The 24,493-nt window shown below is 40.0% G+C and overlaps 2 protein-coding genes across 5 annotated transcripts; both read left to right on the top strand.

Moving 5' to 3' along the window:
* The first annotated feature begins 24 nt into the window (after window positions 1-24).
* On the top strand, window positions 25-6,641 carry LOC135484183 (serologically defined colon cancer antigen 8 homolog). 2 transcript variants are annotated; one of them, XM_064765390.1, is made up of 14 exons: window positions 25-309; window positions 742-989; window positions 1,228-1,407; window positions 1,775-1,912; window positions 2,132-2,227; window positions 2,498-2,739; window positions 3,140-3,278; window positions 3,491-3,643; window positions 3,828-4,079; window positions 4,317-4,445; window positions 4,676-4,808; window positions 5,036-5,153; window positions 5,325-5,499; window positions 5,861-6,641. In XM_064765390.1, exons 1-14 carry the CDS (start codon window positions 249-251, stop codon window positions 6,089-6,091), a joined length of 2,295 nt encoding a protein of 764 aa, XP_064621460.1. In that variant the 5' UTR covers window positions 25-248; the 3' UTR covers window positions 6,092-6,641. The 2 variants fall into 2 exon arrangements, with proteins under 2 accessions (XP_064621460.1, XP_064621461.1); XM_064765391.1 differs by lacking the exon at window positions 25-309 and adding an exon at window positions 361-443.
* A 520-nt stretch (window positions 6,642-7,161) lies between these two features.
* On the top strand, window positions 7,162-23,468 carry LOC135484182 (uncharacterized). Of its 3 annotated transcripts, none has more exons than XM_064765387.1 (5): window positions 7,162-7,232; window positions 8,208-15,769; window positions 15,954-16,070; window positions 16,493-16,563; window positions 19,350-23,468. In XM_064765387.1, the coding sequence occupies exons 2-5, from the start codon at window positions 8,219-8,221 to the stop codon at window positions 19,420-19,422; spliced, it is 7,812 nt and encodes a 2,603-aa protein (XP_064621457.1). In that variant the 5' UTR covers window positions 7,162-7,232; window positions 8,208-8,218; the 3' UTR covers window positions 19,423-23,468. The 3 variants fall into 3 exon arrangements, with proteins under 3 accessions (XP_064621457.1, XP_064621459.1, XP_064621458.1); XM_064765388.1 differs by lacking the exon at window positions 7,162-7,232 and adding an exon at window positions 7,385-7,438; XM_064765389.1 differs by lacking the exon at window positions 16,493-16,563.
* The last annotated feature ends 1,025 nt before the right edge of the window (window positions 23,469-24,493 follow it).

Here is a 24,493-nt window from a genome sequence, read left to right as displayed (position 1 = left end):
TGTATGCAACCACGCTTTCAGGAAAACCGTGAATTTTGTCGTGTACATTTTGTGTACATTGAATTATACATTTTTCCTGGAAGCGAGGCAAAAACACCTGCGCATGCTCATTTGGAACAAAAGTGTAAACTTCCGGTTTTTAAATTTTCTGTCTGCTTGTACAAACTTGTTCGCTTCTACAGCCATAATTAACAATAATTAAGTGTGACTTTGTTCTATATGAGGCTGCCTGTTGATGTTATATTATCATGGCATCAGGAGGCGCTAATTTGAATGACTCCCTCGAAGAAATAAACAGAGGAGTGCGAGGTAGATATAATGTGTACACTGATTCTCATGCTGCATAAGTAACTGCACTGCCACTGTTGCCAAAGTAGGGCCTGTACATCTAACTTAATGATGAGGCCCCCTATATGTTCTGTATTTAATCTCAAAAGTTTAGAGTAAATAAAGTTTATGCTTGATTCGCTTGAATGAACTGACTGCAGAATATCTATTACTTTGTTGTTTGTATTCATACACGGGAACGTTTTGTCCGATTGTTTTGCCTTTTGGGCTCGGGGAGTGTCTGCGTGAACTGCTCTGGGCTGGCTCTGCTGATTAATGAATCGTTGTTAATTGTGGCATCCACGTCGTCCGCCACTTAAATGATTATTGATTTGATAACCACAGTCATCCGAAGTCACAATCAATGTCACATCAAATAGAGTGTTTGTGACTTATGATCATCGTCTTTTGTAGGTCGAGCCCATGAGAGCATTCATCAGTTGAGAAATGCCCTCGGTAAACCCCCGGTTGTCACAGCAGGCCCAAGAAGTGAACGCCAGGCCAGAGGTCACCAGCGAGCACATTCCTGGGGAGACAGAAGCTCTGCAAATGATTACTCCTATCGTGCTGCTGTGTCAAAATTACGAGATATGCTCAAGGAGGGTGAGAAGAGACAAGCACAACCTGGGCCTCCTGGTGGATTACAGTTTTCACCCCCAAGGGTAAGGATTGACAATCGAATTCAAAAACATTTCAAGTTTTTGTATTGTTGAATGTGAAGAACGGTTTAGAAATTATAAACAATGTTCATTGTTGTGAGGTACCAGAGAGATGCTGAAAGTTTCATAGTTATCTTTAAAATAACAATAAAAAACTTCTGTTTTATTGTGAGTTTTTGCTATTTTATTGGTGTTGTTACAATATAGTTATTTTTATTTTTCTGGTATTTTCTCTTTTCAGTGGTCACATATACCTCATGATGGGCAGGAGTCTCCCCATGCTTTTCATGTTCCCTCACAGGCTCAGCTGGGTGGAAACCAGTTAAGAGGTGAGGTACCCAGGATTGAGGAGGTCTTGCCAGTCCTTTACCAACAAACTGGCTACATTAGCCAGCTGGAGGGTGAAAATCAGTTTTGCAATGTAAGTTGGAATATTTTTTGACTTGTATGTGGTGTAGATTAGACAGTCCAGGTGGCAAAGACGGCATACTGGGGAACTCTGAGGAATTTAACAAATTTGTGAAAGGGGTGGTTTGCGTATAAGATACCCGTTACCTCATGTTCTTACCTATTCTCATTGTCAATGATTGCATGTTATCTCTGCACCGCAGTTAGTTCTTCACAGCTGCAGTTTTGCAAACCAGTGTCTTATACATGCTCCTCCTCTAAAAGTAGTTAGTAATATGTGTCAAGTGAAATTAACCTGAAGCTCAGGATGATTAAGCGTCCATAATGGGATTTAAAAACATTTAAATTGTTGTGACTTTCATTGTTTCTTCTGATTATAGGATGAGCTGACCCAGTTAAAGATGCGTGTTGCTGAACTTGCTGCTGATAACAAACGTCTTCATGAAGAACTCAAGAGAAATGTTGTACAAGAGATTTTACTTGATGATGGGAAGCTTGGACCTCATTCAGCAGCTGAGGTAAGGCCTATTTTGGACTGTTGAAGTTTCGAAGGATGTTCTGTGGATAATAGAGATGGTAATATATATAACATGAAGGACGTAAAGGACTGGACAAGATGAAAGACAACACACATTGTCTTGCAGACATACAGTGAGGTGCACAATCGTGTAGAGTCATCCCAGTGACTGCACATCAGATCAATGCACATTTTTTTTTTACATTTTCTCTCATTCCAGTTACCATTGACCAAGGATGAAGAATTCCAAAATGTCCAATCATCACCAGAACTTCAGGGCAGGAGGTTGTTGTTTGGCAAGTGGCAGAAAGAACTGGTAAGCCACTCCAGAGTCTTAACCTTTACCATTTGTTGTAGTGCTCCATAGACTTGAATTGAAGTACATATAGTACTGTACTGGGAATTGTACTTGGATGTTGCAGTTAGAGATTGAGTTCCAGCTCGTGTCTGACTTTAGGACTAGTAGCTTTCATATAGCTTGTGCAGAAATGAAGGTTCTGGAAATGGCCTCAAGGTGGTGCCTTCCAAACTAGAACTACTGTGCAGCCATTGATCACATACAATGTGATGTTTCTCCTATTTGTAGGAGAGGATCCACACCCTCCATGAGGCAAAGACAAATCGTCAGGAGGCACAACTTAATCAAGCAAAGGATGAAGCAAAGAGGCTTGAGCATGAAGTACAGCAGCTGAAGGCCAAGATGCGGACATCAGAATCTAATCAATCTGGTCGAGGTGGTTTTGGTCTGTGTATAACATGTGCTAAGAATGAAGCTATTGTGGCATCGCCAAGTAAACGTCATTCAGAGGCTATTGATAGGCTCACAAGGTGAGTATCAAATTACAATAGGGTATGGGCATTCTAATAAGCGGTGCTGATTTCCACTAGGGTAAGGGTCAAAATAATGCCAAAACTCTGACAAAGTGGTCATCATGATTGACCGTCAGTGCCATATAGTTTTGCTGGTATGCATATCTAATTCTAATTCTGTTCTGGTCCCTCTCAGCCACCATATTTTAAGACCTATAACTACTGGAAAATAAATTGGACATCAGATGCTTTGTGTATGAAGACTAGAAACTGAAAACTTTTTTCTAGGAAACAAGAGATATTTAGTAATCTTTGGATGGTCTAGGCTATATTTAAAAATATCCACCAATTATTGGGCTTTGAGATGCATTTGATATTTGAACAACCAGCCAAATCATTTTCCTGCTTCTTTCCTCAGGGAGAGAGATGAGCTTGTCGACAGCTTGGCACACCTGAAGTCCAGGCTAGAGGAGATGAAGCAGAGAGAGAACGACTCCTACGACCAAGTAAAAAAAAGTATTATCCTTGTTGAACAGGCAGGTCTTGAGAAGACAGAGGTAAGCACATTTGTTAGGGGACATGCTTGATCAGAAAGAGAGTAGCCTTAGGTGTTACTTCTCCTAACTGGACACTGTCTTCTGCACAGCCACCCCCTTTGAGTTAGGGAGTGAATACAGCAGACTCCCGCTTCACATGCATCTACAAAGTAAGCATCAGCTAAGCATCAGTCCCTTGGGCCTCTTGTTAATTAACAAACTTTCTATTTCAGGCATTAGTCCACAAAGAGCAACTGAATGATGAACTGGCAAACTTAAGGAGGCGTTTTGAGGAACACATTGCCGAGACTCAAAATAAAATTGCTCAAGAAAGATTGGTGATTCGGAAAGAGTTTCAGAGGGAGATTGATGACCAGAATATCAGAGTAAGTCAAGTTGTGCCTGTTTGTTGTACAGATATTGTAAATATTTCTACACTTGGAAACAGCTTGCAGCTTGAATGCAAGCATGATGCCCTACTCACAAAGTTGGGTATCTAGGCTGTCACTGGTTGTTAGTTTGTTAATGAATAGCACATTTGTATCAAGCATCTTGTTTTTTTTCCTCCAGATGAAAGACCTCAATGAAGAACTCGGAAAATGCAAGGTACAGTTAGAGAGGGCACTAAGGGAAAGAGGTGAACTGCAATCCGAGGTCGAGCAGTATAAAATCCAGTTCAAATCATACGACACAGACTACGGTCAAGTTCAGGACAGTATGAAACTCCAAATGACCAAGGCTTCCATTGAGAGGAGTGCAGCAATTCAGAATATGGATAAACTACGAACAGAGTTGCAGAGGTTGGAACATGATAGAGATCAGGTTAGTTAATTGACTTGGTAGCATTTCTGATTTGATGATTTAAAATTGTATCCTGTTTTCTACATACATGATATAAGACACCTTCATTGTACTGTATCAGGAAGTCATTGCTGGCTGTGAATTTTGCTGATCCCAACTGATGACTGATGAAGGGCCAGGGACAGATTGTCACTGAAACAGGCTTTGAAATATCAATTGTCAAAGTTTTCACCTCTGCCTTCGCTTTCCTTTTTGCAGGAGAGGTCATGCCACCGATCTGAGGTTGATGACTTAAGACGACGACTGACCATGGCAGAGCGAGACCTGATGGAGAGTAAGGAAGAGTGTATATACCTCACCGGCACAATGCAAGCACTTGAGCGTGATGTAAGTTTCTTTAAAATTTTGCCTGAAGACCATTTGTAAATGATTTCTCCACATTTCAAATAGGTAGGCCTAGACCACTTTCATCTTGGGTTGTGCTATTAAACATTTGAAAATATAATCCTGTTCTCATGAGATTAAGTACTGATACAAGTTCAATGGCTGCATATTCAGTATGAGATTGTAGTGCAAGGAAACCACTTCTAGACTTAAATTATTGTTTTCGTTATCAGGCTCATTTTACCAAGCTGTCCAAGGAGAGCCTCGAGAAGGGCCGCAATGATGACCTCAAGGCAATGGCTGAGAGGGCACGGGTGAGGGAAGAGGAGCTAGGAGGATATATTGAGGTACTCCAGGAAAAGTTTAGTAAGTACATTACTCAAGTGTGAATTCGGCGAGGTTTCTCATACTGACTAAAAAGGCTTCAGAACAGTAAAACCAATAAATAGTTAATTGGATCTGATCAGAAATGAAACATATTGTTGAAAAGGGATCATATTTCCTGCACCTTCTTCAAATCTTGTCTTCATTTGTGTCTTGTTCGAATGTGTTAGTTTTATTTTCCTTTTTTAACGGTTTCTTCATCTCTTTAGCTCGTGCCCGTGCTGATCTTGAAGAGTTGCTGTCCAAGGAGAGAAACCTTGTTCAGAAGCTGACACAGGAATGTCACTCCCTCACAGAAAGATTGGAAAAAGTGAATGAAAAATACAAGTAAGTACAAACATAAAAACCTTGTGATTTTTTTCTGAGTGTTTAACAAGCAGAAAAAGAACTGATGTGTTGATCAATGAGTGTGTGTGAGATTAAAACTGATGCTTGGTCTTATTCTAAGGGACCAGCGACATATGAATTGTTTACATTTTTTCTTTTTTTGCCATATAGGAAAGAAACAAAATCGTTACAGTCAGAAAATGAGCAGTTGACCTACAAAGTACGAAAAATGCAGAAACGAACCAAGGATATGGAGCAGCAGCATGTTGAACATGGACGTATGCATGAAAAGATGAGGCAGCAGATTAAACTGATGGACGAACATGCACAGAGCAATGCAACACAGGTATGTGATGAGTGATGCGTAGTTTGTTAAATTGTGTCATGAAATGGAAATGGGGTCGGTCATGTCAATCGAATAGAAAATGATCCATTCACAAAGGGCTCATGAACTTTTCATTTACATGTAAGTCAATATACTAATGGTATTGTAGTAATCAAAGGGTATTCTCAAGAAATGTTAACTGATGAATGGATAATTCCTATCATGGTTTCTGTTGTCAAATGCTGGACTGGTTGTGTCAAAGATGATCTGTGTTGAGTAAATCAGGATGAATAAGACATGGAATCCTCTCTCATGCTACTAAGAACTATTGTTGTTGTTGTTTGAATGTCGTCTCATGACTGTTTGTTGTATCATTCACTAGGTTCTTGACCTCTTGGCTCAACAGACTGAGTTGATGAAGGACCGTCAGATGCTGGCCAAGGAGGTCGAATTCCTCCGTAATCAAGTGACCCCATATAATGCTTCAGACGTTGACAAACTCTTCACGACAAACAAAGGGAAAGTGGAGAACATACTTGACACTCTTGTGATGAAAGAGATGGAAGCAACTACCAGTGATCACCCTGGCACTCTTAACACCCTGGACTTGTAAATCTGTACTCAAGTGCTGAAATGCAAGGAAAAAAAGAAGTGCCTACCCTAACCATTGCTCGGGTTATGTGCCCTTGGACCAGTATTATTGTAAACTTTGCAATTGTAAATTATTTCAAACAGCAGCTGGACTGCCGCTATCAAAATTGTGCATATCATGATTGATGCCATAAATACTGTATCTGCTCGATTGAGAAAGCTGAGGCCTTAACTTTGTGAAAAGAAAACTGGGTTGTACATGACGTACATAGTTTATTGCTATGAATAGTGTAGAAGTAGATAATTTAATGGGTATTAGAATACTAGGTACAATATTCTTTTGTATACCATAGAGTATGAAATAAACACATATAATAATATGGCAATGTTTTTTTCACAATATGACAGTGTCTTAGGCCAGTTCCATCCATCAGAAATATGCTGGAAGCTGATTAGGTTACAAGCATACTTGTGCCAAGTGAACCAGTCTGGTTCACTGATGGGATTATAATATAGCAGAAAACTATTGTATTTTTATACACTTTTTTATCGTTTGATAATAAGACATTAGAATAGATTAACTTTAATTTTATATTAAAAAAATTATCAAAATAATTCTTCTGTTTATTTTTTCTTCTTCTGTTCACTCCTGCCTTTACTGTCAAATATGTGACCGGGATTTTATGTCCACGTCACAACCTCTGTAAAATTGGCCTGCTAGGCCAACTAAAGCATGTGGATGACAAAAATCCATTCAGGTTTAGGTAGTATAGACCATAAACCATTACCATGGGACTCCAAGGAGCAGGTTATATGATATAACTGGTGAGGAAGACTTGGACAACTGCCAGAAATAGAGCAGTTCATAAGAAGAAGAGGGTGACAGTCAATCGACAATCTTTGTAATCTGTATATGTGTACTTGTGTAGACACAAAATCACTGCAGTTATAACTGTGCTTGACCTTGGTGATGAAGACAACATCACAACAGTTGGGCACAATTTGGAGACAAAGTCACAACCAACCCTTTTCCACTGGTGTCACCTTTCTCACACAGGTGGCGCTGCCCGACCTAAATTTTGTAAACAAGATGGCGAAGCATGTGATTTGGCGGGTTCCTCATCGAAAAATGTGCAAATAAAGTGCTTTTGAGGACACGAAAAGTATGTTGCATAACTTTTGCAAAATCATGATGTGTAGCAGTCAAGGTGTGCGCTGTCATTATTTTTATGATTTTGCTGTGTGAGGCTACATTTGTGGCCAAAACTTACCACCTCCGTCGTGATGACGAAAGCGCGGCGCGATCCAGACAAGATGACGTTTTTGACACGAAATTTCGGGCACCTGTAAAATGAGTTAGGGCCCGAAGGTCTGTTTTATATATGCACAATATTTTGCCATTTGTGATCAAATATGTGAATATTCTGATCGAAGCGTAATTTTCATTTTTCTGACTGATCCAGCCCGGCAATTTTTTGTTGCCATCCTGCTTGTGTATTTCTATGCAAATGTACAAGAAATGTACAGTGTACATTTAGTACACAAATGGTAGTGCATATTTCAAGGTTACAAACTGTGAGGCTGAGGAATCTAGTGTTCACAAAACTGTGTTGATGTTGGCCCATATGAAGAGATTGTTGGTGGGGTCAATCAGTTGGAGAGCATTGTTACTTCTCCAGTTTATAACGCAATTTATTCCAATTTTCATGATATTGGCAAACAGTCAAATTTATCATCCCCTCCCTGCAGAAGGCTGAATTTCGCAAGCGTGAATTGCATCATTGGAGGGGTTGGCTCAGACAGTCAGGGTATAGTCGGTCATTTTGACAAATGATGCAATCACGTTGACCGATTAGGAAACAAAGATCATATGGCTGTAGACATGGCCTGTTGATGGCGGGTTGTGTTCTACTTTTACTGAAAATTAGGCAAGACCTTGAAAATGATTCAAACTCACCTTGCTCTGTGTTTGTTTAGGGTTGCAGAAATGTTTGTTGTGGTTAACAGTATATCTTGAAAGGTTTGTTTTTATTACTTTTGTGAGATCCATATTGAACTTGAAGGATGTTGTTTACTAAACCTTTAACAATGGAAGTTTCACTGTACTCTTATGAGCTTCTCCATTTTACTAATTACAGGCTAAACATCCATGATGGAGAGTCTTGATTCGTCAAAGAAGGCACGGCCGTCATTGTTTGAGTCGTTCAACGTCCAAGACAGCGACTCATCTGGAGGGAAGGCATCACCGACCCCCCTCAAACAAATCAACTGGGACAAGTTGTCTGTCTTGTTAAAACCTAATGCTTGCAATGGTGACATTTCAAATAAGACACAAAAGTCAGAAAAAGAATCTGTTGCCATTGATATCGATGACAGTGCTTCTGAGAACTCAAATAGTGGACATAATAGTGGGTCTTGCATTGTTGGACAATCTGGTTATCACACTGGTGATCGGTCCGAGGCTCACTCCCTTGGTGACCATGACAATACGATTGGTTCCTTTAATCACACTTCAGGGACCATCTCAAAGGCGCGTAAGCTCACGCAGGGAAAAATAGATGGCTTTTTCCAGAAATCGCCACCTCCGGTTCGCAGTTCAGAAAAAACTTCTTTTCATTCACAGTCTGTCTCCGGTGAGAGTTCAAAATTGTCACAAAATGGCCAGATAAAGTCGAGTGAACAAAGAACTGAATCAGAAAAGTCGAGGTCTGAAAAAAGTCACCATTGGGAGAGCAGCAAATCTGGGCATCATAAAAAGGAGAGGTCACATAGTCATAGTTCATCGAAGAGGCATGATTCAGAAAAAAGTTCCAAGTCTTCTGGCGAGAAACATTCATCCTCACACAAGAGTAGTCATCATAGGCATACGAAAAGTACTGGCAGTCATTCTGTTTCAAGTCGGAACAATGAAATAAAAAAGACTGAAGGACAGGACTTGCGAACCTTTAATATGTTTGAAGTGACCACTATGAGTCTAGCTAAGCGTCTAAAACAGGGTGATTCGGACAAGGTGAGCCCTGCGAAAAAATCTCATACTGCAGTCTCGGCAGGTGAAAAGTTATCGAAAGATAAACTTTCAAAAACTGAAGATGTAAGGAAAGATAAAGTTACTGAGAAAGACATCAAACATAGTAGCTCACATGAAAAGAGTAGACATAAGTCTCATGAAAAAAGTTCGAACTCCACGAAAGAACATGCTAAAGTTATAGAGGGCAACCACAGAACTCCAGAGAAGGGTCGTCATTCTTTTAAACCTAAGAGCAGCCAGGATTCTCCAAATGAGAAAACACCATCAAAAATCGGGTCTCATTCCAAGGACCGGGGACATTCAGAGGAAAAACGCACTCAGAACTCCACGAATGAACATGCTAAAGTTATAGAGGGCAACCACAAAACTCCAGAGAAGAGTCGTCATTCTTTTAAACCTTCTAAGAGCAGCCAGGGTTCTCCAAATGAGAAAACACCATCAAAAATCGGGTCTCATTCTAAGGACCGGGGACATTCGGAGGAGAAACGCACTCCTCAGAAACACCACACTCCTCAGAAACCCCCTACATCTCAGAATGACCACAGTTCTGTGAAGAAAGATCACAAGGGTGACCACCGGCAGTCATCCAGTTGTCGGGTCATTACTCCAGAAATGATCTATAGCCAGGTTTATGGTTCAGATGTCTCCGCACCTAAAGTAAGCAACACTCTAAAACCAAGTTCTAAAACTTCACTTCCTAAGGTTGAGCACAAAGCCAGTGAAAAGGGTCACAGAGAACATTCAAAGGACAAGTCGGCGAGTCATGATATCATTCCAAAGAAAGTTCTTGAAAATAGAGCTCATGATTATTGGACGTCGAAAAAGGTCCAACCTGACTCTGATTATTGGACCCCGAAAAATGTCCAGTCGGACAAAGGTGAATCGTCACAAATCTTAGGAAAACATTTCTACAAGTCGGATAGAAATGAGGGACTTAATGCCAGAGAAGGAAACAGCTCGAAGTCTCACAAGAAGAAAACTGATTTGGTTGATATTTTCAACATGTTAATGGATCCCAGCGATAGTGAAAGTGTGCCTTCCAAGTCAGTTTTGAAAAACGTTGCTCAGGTTCCAAATAAAAGCCCTCAAGTCAAAACGGACAATTTGAAAGTCTCCAATAAGAATGTGTTTGCAACTATGGCCAATTTTTCAACAGGCGAAGCAGGTGATAAGGCTGGTCTTGATGATTATACTCCTGTCAGTTGCTCTCCTAATAACTCAAAAGATTCTCAAGACATTTCTGAATCTGCTGCTGCTTGTTCCACGCCGGTAGCTTATGAGCTAAAAAAGGTCTCTGATATTACCAGTGTTGATAGCATAAGTGCTCTATGGACAGACAGTGGGACTACCAACCTCAGGGTTCCAGATTGTCAGGCAAAGTCTCAAGATAGCATCGAAGAGGAGACCAGTGTTCTTCCTTCTATCCCCATACTGGCGGAAATTGGGTCAGATTCCTGGAATACTGGTGGATCAAAGATGCATCAAGATAAGACAATAGCCGGTGAATTAGACTTAGAAACAAATGTATGCAGGTCAAAGTCAGATAGCCTGGAGGAGGAAAAACCTGAGAGCAAAACAGGTAGTCCAAATTTGTCTCCTAATCCTGAGGAAGAAGTTTGTAATTTTGTCTCTCCTTCTGTGTTGCGGGTTCCTGTCCAGGAACATGGTGACATCTCTGCCTCTGTGTCACCTGCTCCTGGTGAGAAACTTGGTGACATGGTTGCCCCAGTGCCAGCAGCTCATGTTGGGGATCTTGGTGGCGTGTCTGGCTCTGTGCCTGTTTTAAACTCCTGCTCAAGTGATTTAACAGTCGATGACCAATCAACAAGATCTCAGACAGCTAGTGCAGGCAATGAGCAGGCCACTGTTGAATCGGACATTGTCAGTCTTGGCGGTTCATCAGTGTTTGATGATACAGCGTCCAGTTGTGTTAGAGTGGATGAAACCTCGGAAATGAACTACGAAACCTACTTGACAATGATAAGCGATCCAAGTGATAGGGATGATAAAAGCTCTGTTAGTGGTTTTTCTGTAAGGACTACAACAAGCACTGATATGTCAAGTTCTATAATTTTCAAGGACATTTCTAATGATGCAGTTCCTGACATGTCTGCTGTTGCAACCCAATCTAAGACTGTTATACCTATGCAGAAAGTTACTGAGACAGGTTTGACAGATGACAAAGATTCTATTGGCTCAGATAGTCCAGTGGATCATGAGGAAAACGATGAGGTAAAATCTGCTGATGGTGCTTTCAATGTTGGCAAGGTGATACTCGTAGATGATGACACTGTTCCGTTTGGAGATGAAGTGTGCCCCGTAGGCAAGGCGTGCGAACTTGTGACATCATTTAGCTCCCTAAAAAATCTCGGTATTGACCATGAGGAGAGCTCATTACATTTGCATTTGTCATCTGAGGACTCCCTAGATTCTGTGTCTGGTGAGATCCACTGTTCAGCTACTATTGAAGATATTTCTTTCCCGGTGCGGGTTGGTGCATCTCCTGAAGTTTATGCAGACGCATTTGTAGAAAATGAGGAAGAGAACTTGGAGCAGGATCAGTTGAATTGTTCAAATGAATCTGTCATTGTCAATTGTGTCATTGAGGGAAATGAGGTCAAGGGATGTGTCGAAGAGGTTGACCTGGTCTGCGTTCAGGGAGAGGAAGGCCCTATACTAGTCGTGGAGGAACAGGACAAGACTTCGATGAAAAGTACAGTGGTTGTTGAGGAAGATAGCGTTCTTTCGTCGAATATTTCTGCTGGGGACTTTACTATGGCTGGTGTGATTGAAGCAGAAGAATACGATGCTGAAAGCGTTGACGATCTTATGTCGGAAATTGACAACGTTTTGATGGAAATTGGGGAAACAGGACAGGAAAGTCGGGATCAAACGCCAAACCGGCTTGAGGTCCCTTTGGAAGGGCTTTGGTCTGATCAGCCACCAAAGTCTTTTGAAGAACCATGCGATGAACAAAGAGTTGGCAATGTGCCAAGTGTGTCGTCTGCTCCCTCTAAAAAAACCGACAAGACCATTTCCTTGATTGAAAAGACACTGCATGATTCTTGCAAATCTCCATTACAAATTCCCATTGCTTCAGAAGCTGAAGCTGTCTCTGAACTAAAACCTAGCATTTTGCGACAAGAAGCCGCCCTGAATGAGTCTGATGTTGATAAAAAAGATGCAGCAGAGATTTCAAAAACTTCCATGTCATTGGAGTCTTCTTCGTCTGAAGAGGAAGAAGAGATTACGCCAAGGCAAACCCGATCACGTACCAGGACATCTGATAGCCAATCGGAATTCTCATCACCCGCACCAAGAATTCCCAAATTAAGGCGCAGTTTCAAAGCTGGTGATAAATGTGGGCTGTTGGCTGCAGTTGAGACTGTTGCAAAGGAAAGTTCTAAAGATAAAAAGGTTACTAAATTACAGATGGTTCCCAAAGAGGCTGTTGGCATGAAAAGACCAGCAAATAGACCTGTTATTCCCAGGGATATTGATTTTGAGAGCGAGTCTGAACCAGGGATAATAGAGAAAGACAGTTGTAAGATTGCCTCTCATTTACAAGGAGACCTAACAAACAGTGCCTCCGATACTGGTGAACTGGTCAGGAAGTCCAGTCGCAAACGGAAAGTGAAGTCGATGGGTGATGACGTTATTGTGTTTGCTGAAGCTGGGACCATGAAAAGTGACTTTTATACCCAGGCTCATGAATATTTTCCGAAAAGGGTACCAGATGTAGAAGCATCTGTAACCAAAGAAACTGGTAGTGCAAAACCAGCCAAATCTAATCTGCCAGCTTCCAAAACAAACTCAGTTGAAACAGCAAAAGAAAAAGGTAAGAAAACTGACAAAGCCAGTGAGAAAGACAGTTCCCATGAACCCGTTCGAAGACTAAGGTCCCCTGCCAAAGCTGAAATGCATAGTACAGTGAAGGAGCTGAGAAGAGGCTTACCTTCAAGTCCGGGAAAGTTTTCAAAAGACCAACGGAAATCTTTAGGGTTTATCAAACGTGTTGCGGGAAAGGAAAGTCTTTCATCTAATAAGCGAAGGTCAGTGGACACCAAAGTTGCACGGAGGGCTAGTGATAGTGATAAGAAGAGAGGTCGGACGGTGTCTTGTGATGATCGAAAGATAAAATTGTCCAGTTCTATATCAAAATCGAATGCCATACCATCGCGTAAACGAAATAGAAGTGATGAACTATCTAAGAAAAGGTCCAGTGAATCTAATGTGAAACGGGGTAGAGGTCGACCAAAAAAGGACGTCGTGGGGTTGAAAGTTCAAAACGTCAAGAAATCAGTCGAAGATGCTAAAAAACTCAAGCAGTCAGATTCCAGTGATATGTCGGACAATAGTGATGAGGAGATAGTGGATGATGATGATGAATTTGCTGCAGGGTCTGAGTCTGATTCTGAAGAGATAACAGATTCTGAGTTGGAAAAGACCTCAGATAGCGATTCATTTGCTGGTCCAGGTCGAAGGAAGAAAGCTGGGAAATATTCGTATAAAAAGGACGATGATTACAGACCTGCCAATGTTGGCAGTGGGGCAAGAAAAAGGGGGCGCCCGAGAAAATGTGTGTTCAGGCCTGGTAACGACAGTGAGCGCGACAGTAGTGAGGAGTTCCAATCAAGTGCGTGTCGGCCTCTCAAGAGAAAAATGCATATTTTATCGCCAGTTTCTAAAATAGCAAAGACGTCTAGAAAAACTGATGCTTTAACGGCTGCGGAGGCTGCTGCGGCCAAACAGAAAGCAGAGAAAGAGCAAATGAAAAATAGGCATAGGAATCTCGTTAAGAGAGCAATCAGTACACAGAATCATCATAAGTTGAAAATGAAACCGTTCAAGCGAAAACAAGTTCGTGCCATTTTAGTTGGGGAGAGAAAAAGGCTTGAACGAGGTGCTAAAAACCGTGTCTCCATGTACTATTCTGATGGTATGGAGGACATGGCATCCGACTACAGTGAGGGTGAATCTAGCTCAAGTTCTGATGATTATCTCAAAGACATCTACAGTTTGTTTGGGGGAGATCAGGCGGACAGAGCTTCCGCAGACGGCAGTGATCAGGAATTGGATAGCACTGTTGTACAGAATCCATTGAATATTCCATACTACCCTGAAATACGAGAGGCAGCTCTTAGGGGTGTGCAGAATAATAACTGCCTACTTGTGTTCAATGACGATACACATTGGAATGATGTCGCTGAGGAAATGCCGAGTAGATGTGCTTCGATTTGTGACAAGTTCACTGGGGCTGTTGTGACGAGTATTCAGTATCAGTTCAGGGATGATGAGTGCTCTGGTTACGATAGCAATGAACCAGAAGTGAAACGGACTAGAAAATCAAAGAGGAATGATACAACATCTCCTTCTTCAAAACCTCGGCTAAAAAAGAAATATGTGCACAATGAAACCAAAAACTTTGACAGAACACCGGTTAAATTGACCAGGAGGGAAAAAGCTCGGACTATTGAAGAAAAACAGGATCATGTGCAGACAAATTCTAAACATGTACCAAGTATTGCCTCAGACTTGGAGAGTACCCCGATCAAAGTTAATAATGGATCTGAGTCCAGGAATGATACCCCTGGCAGTGACTCGTCAGTTGTGATCATCAACAGCGACAACTCACAGTCTCCACGGAAGAAAGATTTGATGAAAGATAGGAAGGGTGTTCTCGGTTTATATGAGGAGTTTATGTCCATGCTTCATAAGGAGAAGAAACGAGATGAGGATGAAAGCGAAGTTGTCTGTCTCGATGGAACGGAGTGTGATAAACAGGACAGGAATGATACATCTGAACAGGATGAAGGTTCTGTGTTAGCCCACAATGCAACAATTCATAAATCTGTCCAATTGACTAGCAGGGAGGTGGGAAAGGAGACAGGTTCTACTGCCCCTTTGCCGAATGGGAAACCAGGATCTGAACCGATGGACTGCGATAGCCTTGTTGGTGCAAATGATGAAAATGAAAACATAAGCAAAAGTAGCACAGGTGTGAAAGTCATGAAAAGGATTGTCAAATTCTCTGCTAGTCGTGAGCTGACCAAATCATTTGGTCCAGATAAAGAACAAACTAGTGGAGATGTGATTTCGAATAGTTGCAAGTCTGTCAGGGTCAGTAAGCTTGATGTTCCTGCCGAAGAAACGGAGGAAATAAACAAAAATTCTGCAGATAGTGCGAGGGGCACTCTCACTAGTGTTCGGCATCGGGACTCAAACAATCCATCGGCTTGTGAACAAGGCACAACTGTTAGTGATAAAGAGACGAATGATGCAATTTCTGTTGAAAAAGCTACGGATTTTGACGATGGGGACAAAAAAGAAGCAAATGTATCTGAATCGATAACAGTGACCCATGTTTCTGAACCTAACAAACTTGTGACCGCTGCTAATGATGAGGACACTTATATTCTTGTCGACTGTGATGGAGAATTTGTGCTGGATGAAAAAACAAACATAATGGACCTTACGGGCGAAAGTGACGTCGCTTTCTTAGAGAGCAATGCGAGCGTGTTGAGCATGGAAGAATCATCATCCACAGCTGATGATCCATTGGTACGTGAGCTGGTTGAAGCTATCAACTTGGATCACAACTACGTCAAGAAGAGGGCGATCAATCAGGTGTGGATCCGAGAGGAAGATTACAAAGCAGGGCTGTTCAATGCGGTAAGTTCTCGTCTGCTTTCTCTTATCTTGAGCATTCAATGTTTATGGTCACTTTGCCATATTTGCTTAATTGGTTAGTTATGTAACCCTGTATGTTTCTGCCATTGTAATCCTGTCCAGGGTCCTTCACTTGTGTACATCACTTGTGGTCTGCAGGACACTGATTTCTTCCCTACATTTTCAGGCAGTGAATTTACAGGACATTGGTCCATTGCTGTCCTTCTCCAATGAAGTTGGTGCTTTTGTTGATAACGAGACCCGTTTGACGTTTAACGTGCAAGAACGGATCCCACCAAAGCAGGTATGTAACTTAGAGACAGTTCTATCGAGCCATGGATATGTTCTCATTACTGCATGAATTATCTAATTCCTCTGATCCCTTATATTTGTCAATAGCATGAGGTTGATTGTTTTTTCTCTGTAATATAAGATGTGTTTTATTTTGTAGTTATAGCATAGCAAAAACTTAATTGACCAAAAACAGCTGTGATACTGGCTTGCTTAATATCCAAAATTGTTGTGATCTAGCTTCTTAACTAATGACCGGTATGCATGTTTTTCAGTCTTCCAAGCAATAGTATTTGAGTTCATACCAAGAAATGAATGATATTAAGAACAAGTCTGGTTATAGTTGAGTGATGGTACTCGGTGCTGTGATTCATTTGAGACCCTAACGTTTAAGAAAATGCATGTAGTTGAGTTGTGCTTTGCTTCTATTTTCAGGTATCTATCCTCGCTGGTCGTTGTGGCTTCAAAAATTTTAGAGACTCTGGCGATAAATTGCTTAAGACGAAGTAAGATACAGATCATTTTGCGTATATGTTTCATACTAACTTTGGGCGGTGGCTCTGCATTCAAATCTACTGTCCGTTTCTATGCAGCATTCATTGTCAATGATTCAAGTACAATCGAACCTCTCTATTGAAGATCCCCTCGAGAATGACAAGTGCTGTCGTTAATGGAGAGGTGTCCTGATTAGAGAGGTCATATTGAGTGTAAACAAACAATTTGAGACAAAAATTAGTGTCCTATTATTGAGAGGGTGTCCTTCAATGTCCTTGATAGAGAGGTGTCCGCTGAGGGAGGTTCCACTCAATTTAGGTTGAGAAAAGCTGTTGACGGTGTCCATCTTGTATTTGCATCGGCATAAGAATTGGAATGGGAAATCTTTCTCTGTGAAAGAATAACCATGCTTAGTGTGCACATTATTTCTTGTCTGCCTCATTGTCCGTTACTGTGATCCTCTTGCATGACCTCCTAAACAATACATTTTTGAAGTCCTGAATATTTGGTTGAAATCTCTAGCCATCGTCATGAAATATATACTCAAAATGTGTATCTACTGCTTCTAACTGTTCATACTACCTTTGCTGGTGTCGGTGCTCTGCTTGAGTTGTATATGTTGTCGGGATTTTAGTTATTGACCAATTATTTTATACCCAACTGGCAAATTTTGAATCGCTTGTGGTACTTTTGGTTTAGTTGTGTTTGTAATTCATCAGTTCCTACCATGTTCCTTTTCCAATCTTCATAAAATAAAATAAAATAACATAACATAACCTACAGATTCATTCCACGCACCTTTTTACAGTGACTTTGTGGCCATGGCACCAACCTCTTTTAAGTTTCCTTCTTTACGATTTCCCCAACAACTTACTAGTTGGGTAGAGATTTATGTCCGATTAATGGGCAGGGCACTTGACCTATCCTACACCTAGAGATTCCTTTGCTGTTGAAATCACACTACCACCCTAAATTAAATTAAATTGCTCATCTTTGTAGAAAAAGTATGACGTTACTTCCTTTGAGCATCTTATCCTGCTAAGCTAAAAACCCATTACTTCAATTAATCAATTAATCAATTGAAGTATAAATCATTAAATGGGATGAGTTTTTGCTGTACAAGTGTGTCAGGTGTGGTGTGTTTCCTCAATATGTTCACAGATGGCTCTATGGTTCCTTTTAAAGTTTTCTGACAATGGAACCTACCTTACCAGACACCTCTGTTATAAGTACACCCTCTCTTTTAAAGGACATCACATTTCCTCCCACTTTGTCCTTTGCATTGAGTTTGACCTCGGTTATCAGGACACATACTTAAGGACAGCATTTGTCCAATTAAGGACTCCCAAATTGAAGACAGCATTTGACTATCTATGGTTCTGTGTCAATAACCATTGATGAGTGGGTGTGCTATTTTATCAAGGCACTTTTATGAATGGCACAGTTATTCATTGATTGAAATTATTTCAACCAACTGAATTGTTTCAGTGGAGTGCCGCCCTTGTTTGTCAATATTGAATATTGGTCAAATGTGGTGACAATGTAAGTATTTGAGGTCAGGTTCGAGGGTCGGTTATTGTCTCAGTCTGAGACAATCAGTCACTTGATGGGGAATGTCCTTAATTTCATGATTCGTATTGGGGTGTTCCACAAACCTAAAATTGTGAATCCTCTATCTATCTTGTCAAACCTACTTCATCATAAATGTCTGGCATTCATTTCATCATTTCTTAAAGTGTATCTTTAAAAAGCAGAAATCAAATGTCATTCAATCAAGTTATAAAGAAGTATCAGATTTTAATCTATGACAAAAAGGTCTAGTCCTTCGCTGGTTTATAATTATATACATCCCTTCATTTGATCATTTACTTGAAAATATCAAATAGTATTTACAGATGAGGAACTTTATTGCCTGTAGGCGGCAACAGGTTACGGTCCAATACGCTATAGATTTCCAGCCCATGTCAATTTCATCCACAAAAGGTTTTGTATTGTATTTGACCGCTAACTATTACTCCCACCTATTGTCAGTGAAGTACCTGTTAATTTTTTTGGTACCGTGCAATCAGCTGAGCAAAACAATGGATCTAGGCCTTTGCACTATTAGATTTTTTGTGCAGCTGCTTGGCAATTTGTCAACTCACTGTATTTTATGATGTCATTGTTTTAAAATTCTAAAAAATAAAAAAATAGAAAACCCTCTGGTCACTGGTTTAAAACTCCAAACAGCTGATAGATATGCCCTCAATTTCAACCATACTTCTGTGCCCCACTAACCTCTTCCTTTTGGGGTTGATTAGTCAAGATGGGATTAATTAGGCAATTAAACAATTGTCATTGTCTTAATTGATTTAAAGTGTTTGAGGACAATACTTTCATCCATTTATAAAAGGTTTATAATATTAATAAAGTCTTGTTGCAATTAAAATTCCTTTACTCTTAGATGAGTGAAGTTCACTCTAGGGTCAAGAGATATTGGATAGCCTCAGTTTGATGACCAAGTTCATCCGATATCTTATGACATGTATGAGAAAATATGCATCTCATGATGCAGATGTCTGGTTACACTTTGTCCTTGATTTTGCTATAAATCATGCTGGCAGAGCAGGCTGCGTTGTGTCAGACTCAGAGGTAGCTAATTTGTGATCTGGTGATAATTAAAGACATGCTTTGTGGTTGGTCTTTATATTCAAATCAGGAGTTCCAGCAGAGAGTTCAAGGCTGTGGTTTATTGTGAAATCTAGGTCACAAGATCATGCTCCAAAATCTGACTATGTTTTCTTGTTGTTCATTCCAGGATGAGCCAAATGCCGACTGCCAGTGATCTTGATGCCATTCACAACTACCACAAGCCACCTTCCCAATCATGACCAGATGTCAGCTAGTGCAGTGCTAATATTCAAACTGACAGCTTTTGCCTATTTTTACTTATTAGTGTTCAGATGTCAGGCCTGGGTGTGGCTTTGTGCAGTTTTGTTTGATATAAAATTTGTTGCTGAGCTTTGATACTGAGGGAAGGGTACGATAATTGAGCTGTGGGAGATCCTGGAAGGAACCTAGTCTAAAAGAATGGCTTTGGAAACCAATCTCTTACTTACCAAATTGGTAGAATAGAGAAACCCTCTCTATTATTTCTCGAGGAGTTCAAATCACTTCAGCCTTCGATAGTGGAACAAGGTATACATGTCTACCTCAAACTCCAAAAACATCTGTAGCAGTAATTTTTTCCTAAGACTTCTTAGTGACGTATGCATATGATGAGATAGAGGGTTTGAACTGTATGATTACTTTCTGTGAAAGTGCTGTAAATTTTAGTGAGGAAGCAGTTTGAAGAAGGTGTCAAATTCTGTGCAGCAATCAATATCATTGACCCACTGCCTCCGACAATTGTACTTTTTTTGTGCCGATGTACACTTTTATATATGTTATTTTAAGTTTGGTGAATACTTACATCTCTCTTTAGTCTTTTTGTTCTGTGAGAAAAGGTTGTAAAACTGTTTGTTCCATAGCTTCTGGTGCACTAAAAGTTGATAAAGTTGCGACGGGGACAATAAATCGTTCGCCTCATAGCATAATTGCCTAAGTCATATTTTGGCCAAAATGTGAACATTTTATGTCTGTGTCACTTTTCTGTGTTATTCAAGCATTGTTTACTTATTTAATGGTTTTAAAAATGTTGAGACATCTGTTATAAGTTTTTGTTAAAGTTCGAATTAAAATTTCCTAAGCGTTGTCTAAAAAAATGGTTCTTTAATTTTTCTCAAAACCTTCAAAATTAATATGAGTTAGGCAATTATGCTATGAGGCTAACGAAATTCATTACATGGACCTGCTGAGGCAAAAGACAGTAACTAGTAACTCCATTGGGCAGTTTTAGTCAGTCAAACCACAGCTCAGAATAATCAAGAGGTTCAGATGAGTGTGATTTTATCATGATCTCATTTGAACAAAATCTCACCTTATACTGCCTTTTGCCTTAGTAGGGCAGTGAGGTTATTAAGCAGCTATTGTTCAGTCATAGAGGTTATGTTGTGAATCAGTATCTTGTGATGCTATCTTCTTGAGGCAGGATGTATGATCTGCCCTACTTAAAGATGTAAACAAGTTGTATTTGGTACAGGAGCACTTATTCTTGGAACAGGTTCAGTTCATGGCTCTTGTTGACATGTTTCAAGATGCTGTATTGTTGGGGCGATCTCAGAAATCCTGTGCTGCACACTAGCAGGCAACAATTTATATGTGACGTCTTTTTGTGAACAAAGGTATTTGTCATGAACAAAGAGTGATGGAGGCCTACTAAAGCTTGATTGTATTGATAGCATGTAAAATGAAACTGCTTTATAAAGTACATGTTCATTGTATGATTGTATTCAAAAATAAGTTAAAGCTTGTGCACTCGCTCATCTGTTGCCATATATGACTAGCTTTATTTGCCGAGTTCCTCGGATCGGCAGCGTAGAAGAAGTGCTGCCTGCAGACATGACAGATTCTGACCAGCAAAGCACAAGGAGGCGGCTTGTGCAGACATAGGTAATTTCTTGTATGTTCAATTTTGTGTCATATGTACATAGACATGTACAGATTTCCATGCCTAGGACCTGGGCTATATAACTTTGGTATGCGATGGTATGAATGGTCTGATGATAAAGTATCAAAATCATGTATCCATGTATGTACATTCTGTTTGATTTGCCATTTTTGCATTTGTAATTGACCATTTTGAAAGGACCAGTGTCTTGAGATAATGCGAGTCAGCAGTTGTAATAATCTTTGCCATTGCCAATTGTTGTGATGAAGGTGCCACAGATATTCCTCCAAATATGTGCACAGACTTTTGTGCACATTTTCTGATACATCACAGGACCACTTTCTATACAGGAACTCTTTCAATTATGAGTGCCAGATCAGCATTATCACATGACACTCCTTCTTTAAGGGACATAGTCAAGCCTATGAGATCAGCTAAAGTACTGGTGCACTATAGGAAATGTTCAATATCAAAATGTTCACTCTCTTGTACATCTTTGCAGTTCAGGGGAGGGGTGTGTGGATTTGTTGTCATTGGGCGTAAATCTATTTCTCAGTTATTTTTGTAACGAACCGCTTATGATTAAACTCTGCACCTTTAATGTTCACCTTTTTGGTCCCTCTTTTGAAATTAATGCTTCAAATCGTTGCAACCAGGGTAAAAGTGCGAATGGTAGGTGTTCACAAAACAATGTTACAGTGAGTGATTATTTTAGTCATATAAAGCATTTATTTTCTGTAAACACCTGTAGAATCATTAGTACAGGTCATATTTACTGTTGGTGGACTTGAAATTTGTAGTTAACAGTTTTAGTCAATATCTCGCTAATGTCCTTTACTGCAATCGTTATTTGCCGATCTTTTATCAATACCACCATGAAAGAAAAGTAATCATTCACTTTGAAAGGCTGTTCAGTAATGTGATTGCTGTCTCATTTATTATCATTGGTTAAATTTGATTTTAAGTTTCATTTTATTTGTTGGCAATTTGTCATTGTTGTAAATGGTCTGGCTTGAAAATTTTGTCTGATTTGAAAATCCGAACTAAAAAGCTTTGTTCAGTATCAAAATTATGTAAAGGTACATTGCATCTACTGTGCGCTGGGAAATGTTCTAAAAGTTAAAAGTCACTGAATGGATGGCAGACCATATTCTACCTCTGCTCCCAGAGTTGGCGAGTTTAAGTTTTGCCTTTACCTCTCAATAGGACAAATTTGTTTTATGTTTGCTAAAGATCAAAATCGTTACGGATACCTTTATGAAATACTCATTGTTAAATACCTTCTGTGGTTTCAACTGTGAAACATGATTTGAACAGACTGAACCAGTCGAACAATTCTGCTCCTCGTTTGGGTGGCATTAAAAGTGTTGTGGCTCTACTCAAAGTCTACATGCATTTGCAGTTGATGCAAAGGCTGCTTCAAATCAAATCAAGTCAATAATCACTGACATCACAGATGAGCTGGGGCAATATTTTCTCTGTTCAGCTGTTCCCCAAGCACAATGTAAAAGCATTTTATTCAGTTGTCGCTATTGTTAACTGTAGTTGTTGTGGATTTTGATGGACATCATAATCCACCTTCCAATGAATTCCCAATCATGTTCGGCGTTGACTAATCACAACTGTTAGAATCTTGACACCCAAGGCTTTGACATGATTTGTTATACTCAGGTTAGCTCTGTGTTTTTAAAAGATATCGGCCAGAACTCACTTTTATGTCTGGAGCCCATCCCACAGTTTCTATTCTAATTGAATCTTGCAGCCAAGTCATCCACCCAAACTAGCCACCCACTTCTATGTGTAAGCCAAAGAAATTGTGAATGGTAAAGCCAAACCTGTTTAAGAATGAAATACAGTGGTCTGGGAGTCAGGATTAACTCTTATAGAATCTGTCCTAGAGGCAGTTTAAACCTTACTGTTTTGACAGTTGTGATTGGTGCCACTTTCTCCATTATGCATGTGGAAATGGTTGCAACAGTTTATAACCTAACTGTAATGCTTTAAAAGTCTTCACAAAGTTGTAAGTTACAGTGCACAGCATAGTTTGCTGTGGACCGTTCGTTACTTTCATAAACTGTTCAAGCACAGCCAATTCTGTAAATCACATTATTTTCAAAATGTCAAAATAGAAAAAGCTGGTTTCTCAATCTCATGCCTGGAAAGTAAATCCTAAAAAATCAGTCTTGCCAATAGTAATGTCTACAAAAATAATGTGGTTTACAGTTTTAGGTATTTTGTGTTCACATGTGTCGTTATGATAAGATTATGAGAACTTTGTACAAAATATGAAAAGATGCCTGATATGATCACTGGCTCCGTATGTGTAAATTGTTGATTTGAAAGTGTTAAGCAAGAAAGTGTATAGCAGATTATAAAAGTGATTATGAATATGATTTATCAAAGAAATTGTATTTTCTTGTTTAATGTGTGGCTGGAGGCAATTATGTAAGTTATTGCCCGTTATTGGGTATTTTCAAAATGCTGGTGACTTTATCCAGTGCAATTATGGATTGGTCGCGGTGCGAACAAAGCAAAAGCGTATGTTCTTGACTTTAAAAAGTTGACGACACCATAAATGTACAAAGCCAACTATTGCACCATTGGATGTGTCCTCTCTGAGTGCATTCTGATAAAGTCAGTGACACTGACCTTTTTTTCAGTTATGAAGCAAGAAGTCATAATATCTTGTTCAAAATAGTCTGGTCTTGTGGTTAAATTTAGTAGTCCTATCTCGGTTTGTGGTTAGATCAAAGGCCTCGGGTCAATGGGGGTCAGTCTGTCAGGCCTTCCCCGCATGTCATCGTTGGTGCTCAAGACCTGATATGTCGGTGAAAGTGCTTTGGGGTGATTTTTACCAGCACTTCAGAAATTGCCATTGTTCAACCAGTCCAGTTCTTTTAGCAATGGGATTGTTCTGCTCTGCAGCGATGTGCCAGTGAACTGGTCATCATTACAGCAGTCCTTTCATACTCGTCTCTGTTTCACCCTCTTGATGGTGATTTGGTGTGTCGGTCTAAATCGCCTTGCACCGCCAATGAATGGTCTCAAAGACTTCAATCTCTCCTCAGACAGAAGTGCAAGATTAAATTGACAATGTTTCCCTCATTCTCTGCCAGATTATGTCTTCAGTGCAAGGATTTGAGTTTTCACTGATTGTGACGTGGGCATTGGGCAAAACCTCCATTTCCCTGAATGGCAAACAAGTTCAGGAACAATCTAATCTCTTCTTCCAAAAGCAATATTTGTCCTTATCTTCTTTTAACAATGGCAATGGTGAAATCCACTTGGTGTTATCTCTCTTATCATGTTGTTGAAGGCACTGTGGGAGGGGTACCTAAAAAATTTATATGAATATGCAAACCTGGTTATCAATATTATCAATTCACTCTGTCAATGAAGAATTCCAATATTAA

This window comes from Lineus longissimus, chromosome 3 (genome assembly GCF_910592395.1).
Source record: "Lineus longissimus chromosome 3, tnLinLong1.2, whole genome shotgun sequence".
NCBI classification, from domain to species: domain Eukaryota; kingdom Metazoa; phylum Nemertea; class Pilidiophora; order Heteronemertea; family Lineidae; genus Lineus; species Lineus longissimus.
The sequence above is the reverse complement of the archived record's forward strand: the minus strand, read 5'-3'. Positions and strand labels throughout refer to the sequence as shown.

Excerpts from the sequence above, each read along its gene's own strand:
- LOC135484182 (XM_064765387.1), top strand. The coding sequence starts at position 8,219 with ATGATGGAGAGTCTTGATTCGTCAAAGAAGGCACGGCCGTCATTGTTT. Across the intron at positions 15,770-15,953 it reads AAGCAGGGCTGTTCAATGCG|GCAGTGAATTTACAGGACAT; the intron begins GTAAGTTCTCGT and ends CTACATTTTCAG. Across the intron at positions 16,564-19,349 it reads GATAAATTGCTTAAGACGAA|GATGAGCCAAATGCCGACTG; the intron begins GTAAGATACAGA and ends TGTTCATTCCAG.
- LOC135484183 (XM_064765390.1), top strand. The coding sequence starts at position 249 with ATGGCATCAGGAGGCGCTAATTTGAATGACTCCCTCGAAGAAATAAAC. Across the intron at positions 4,446-4,675 it reads TGCAAGCACTTGAGCGTGAT|GCTCATTTTACCAAGCTGTC; the intron begins GTAAGTTTCTTT and ends TTTCGTTATCAG. Across the intron at positions 4,809-5,035 it reads GGTACTCCAGGAAAAGTTTA|CTCGTGCCCGTGCTGATCTT; the intron begins GTAAGTACATTA and ends TCATCTCTTTAG.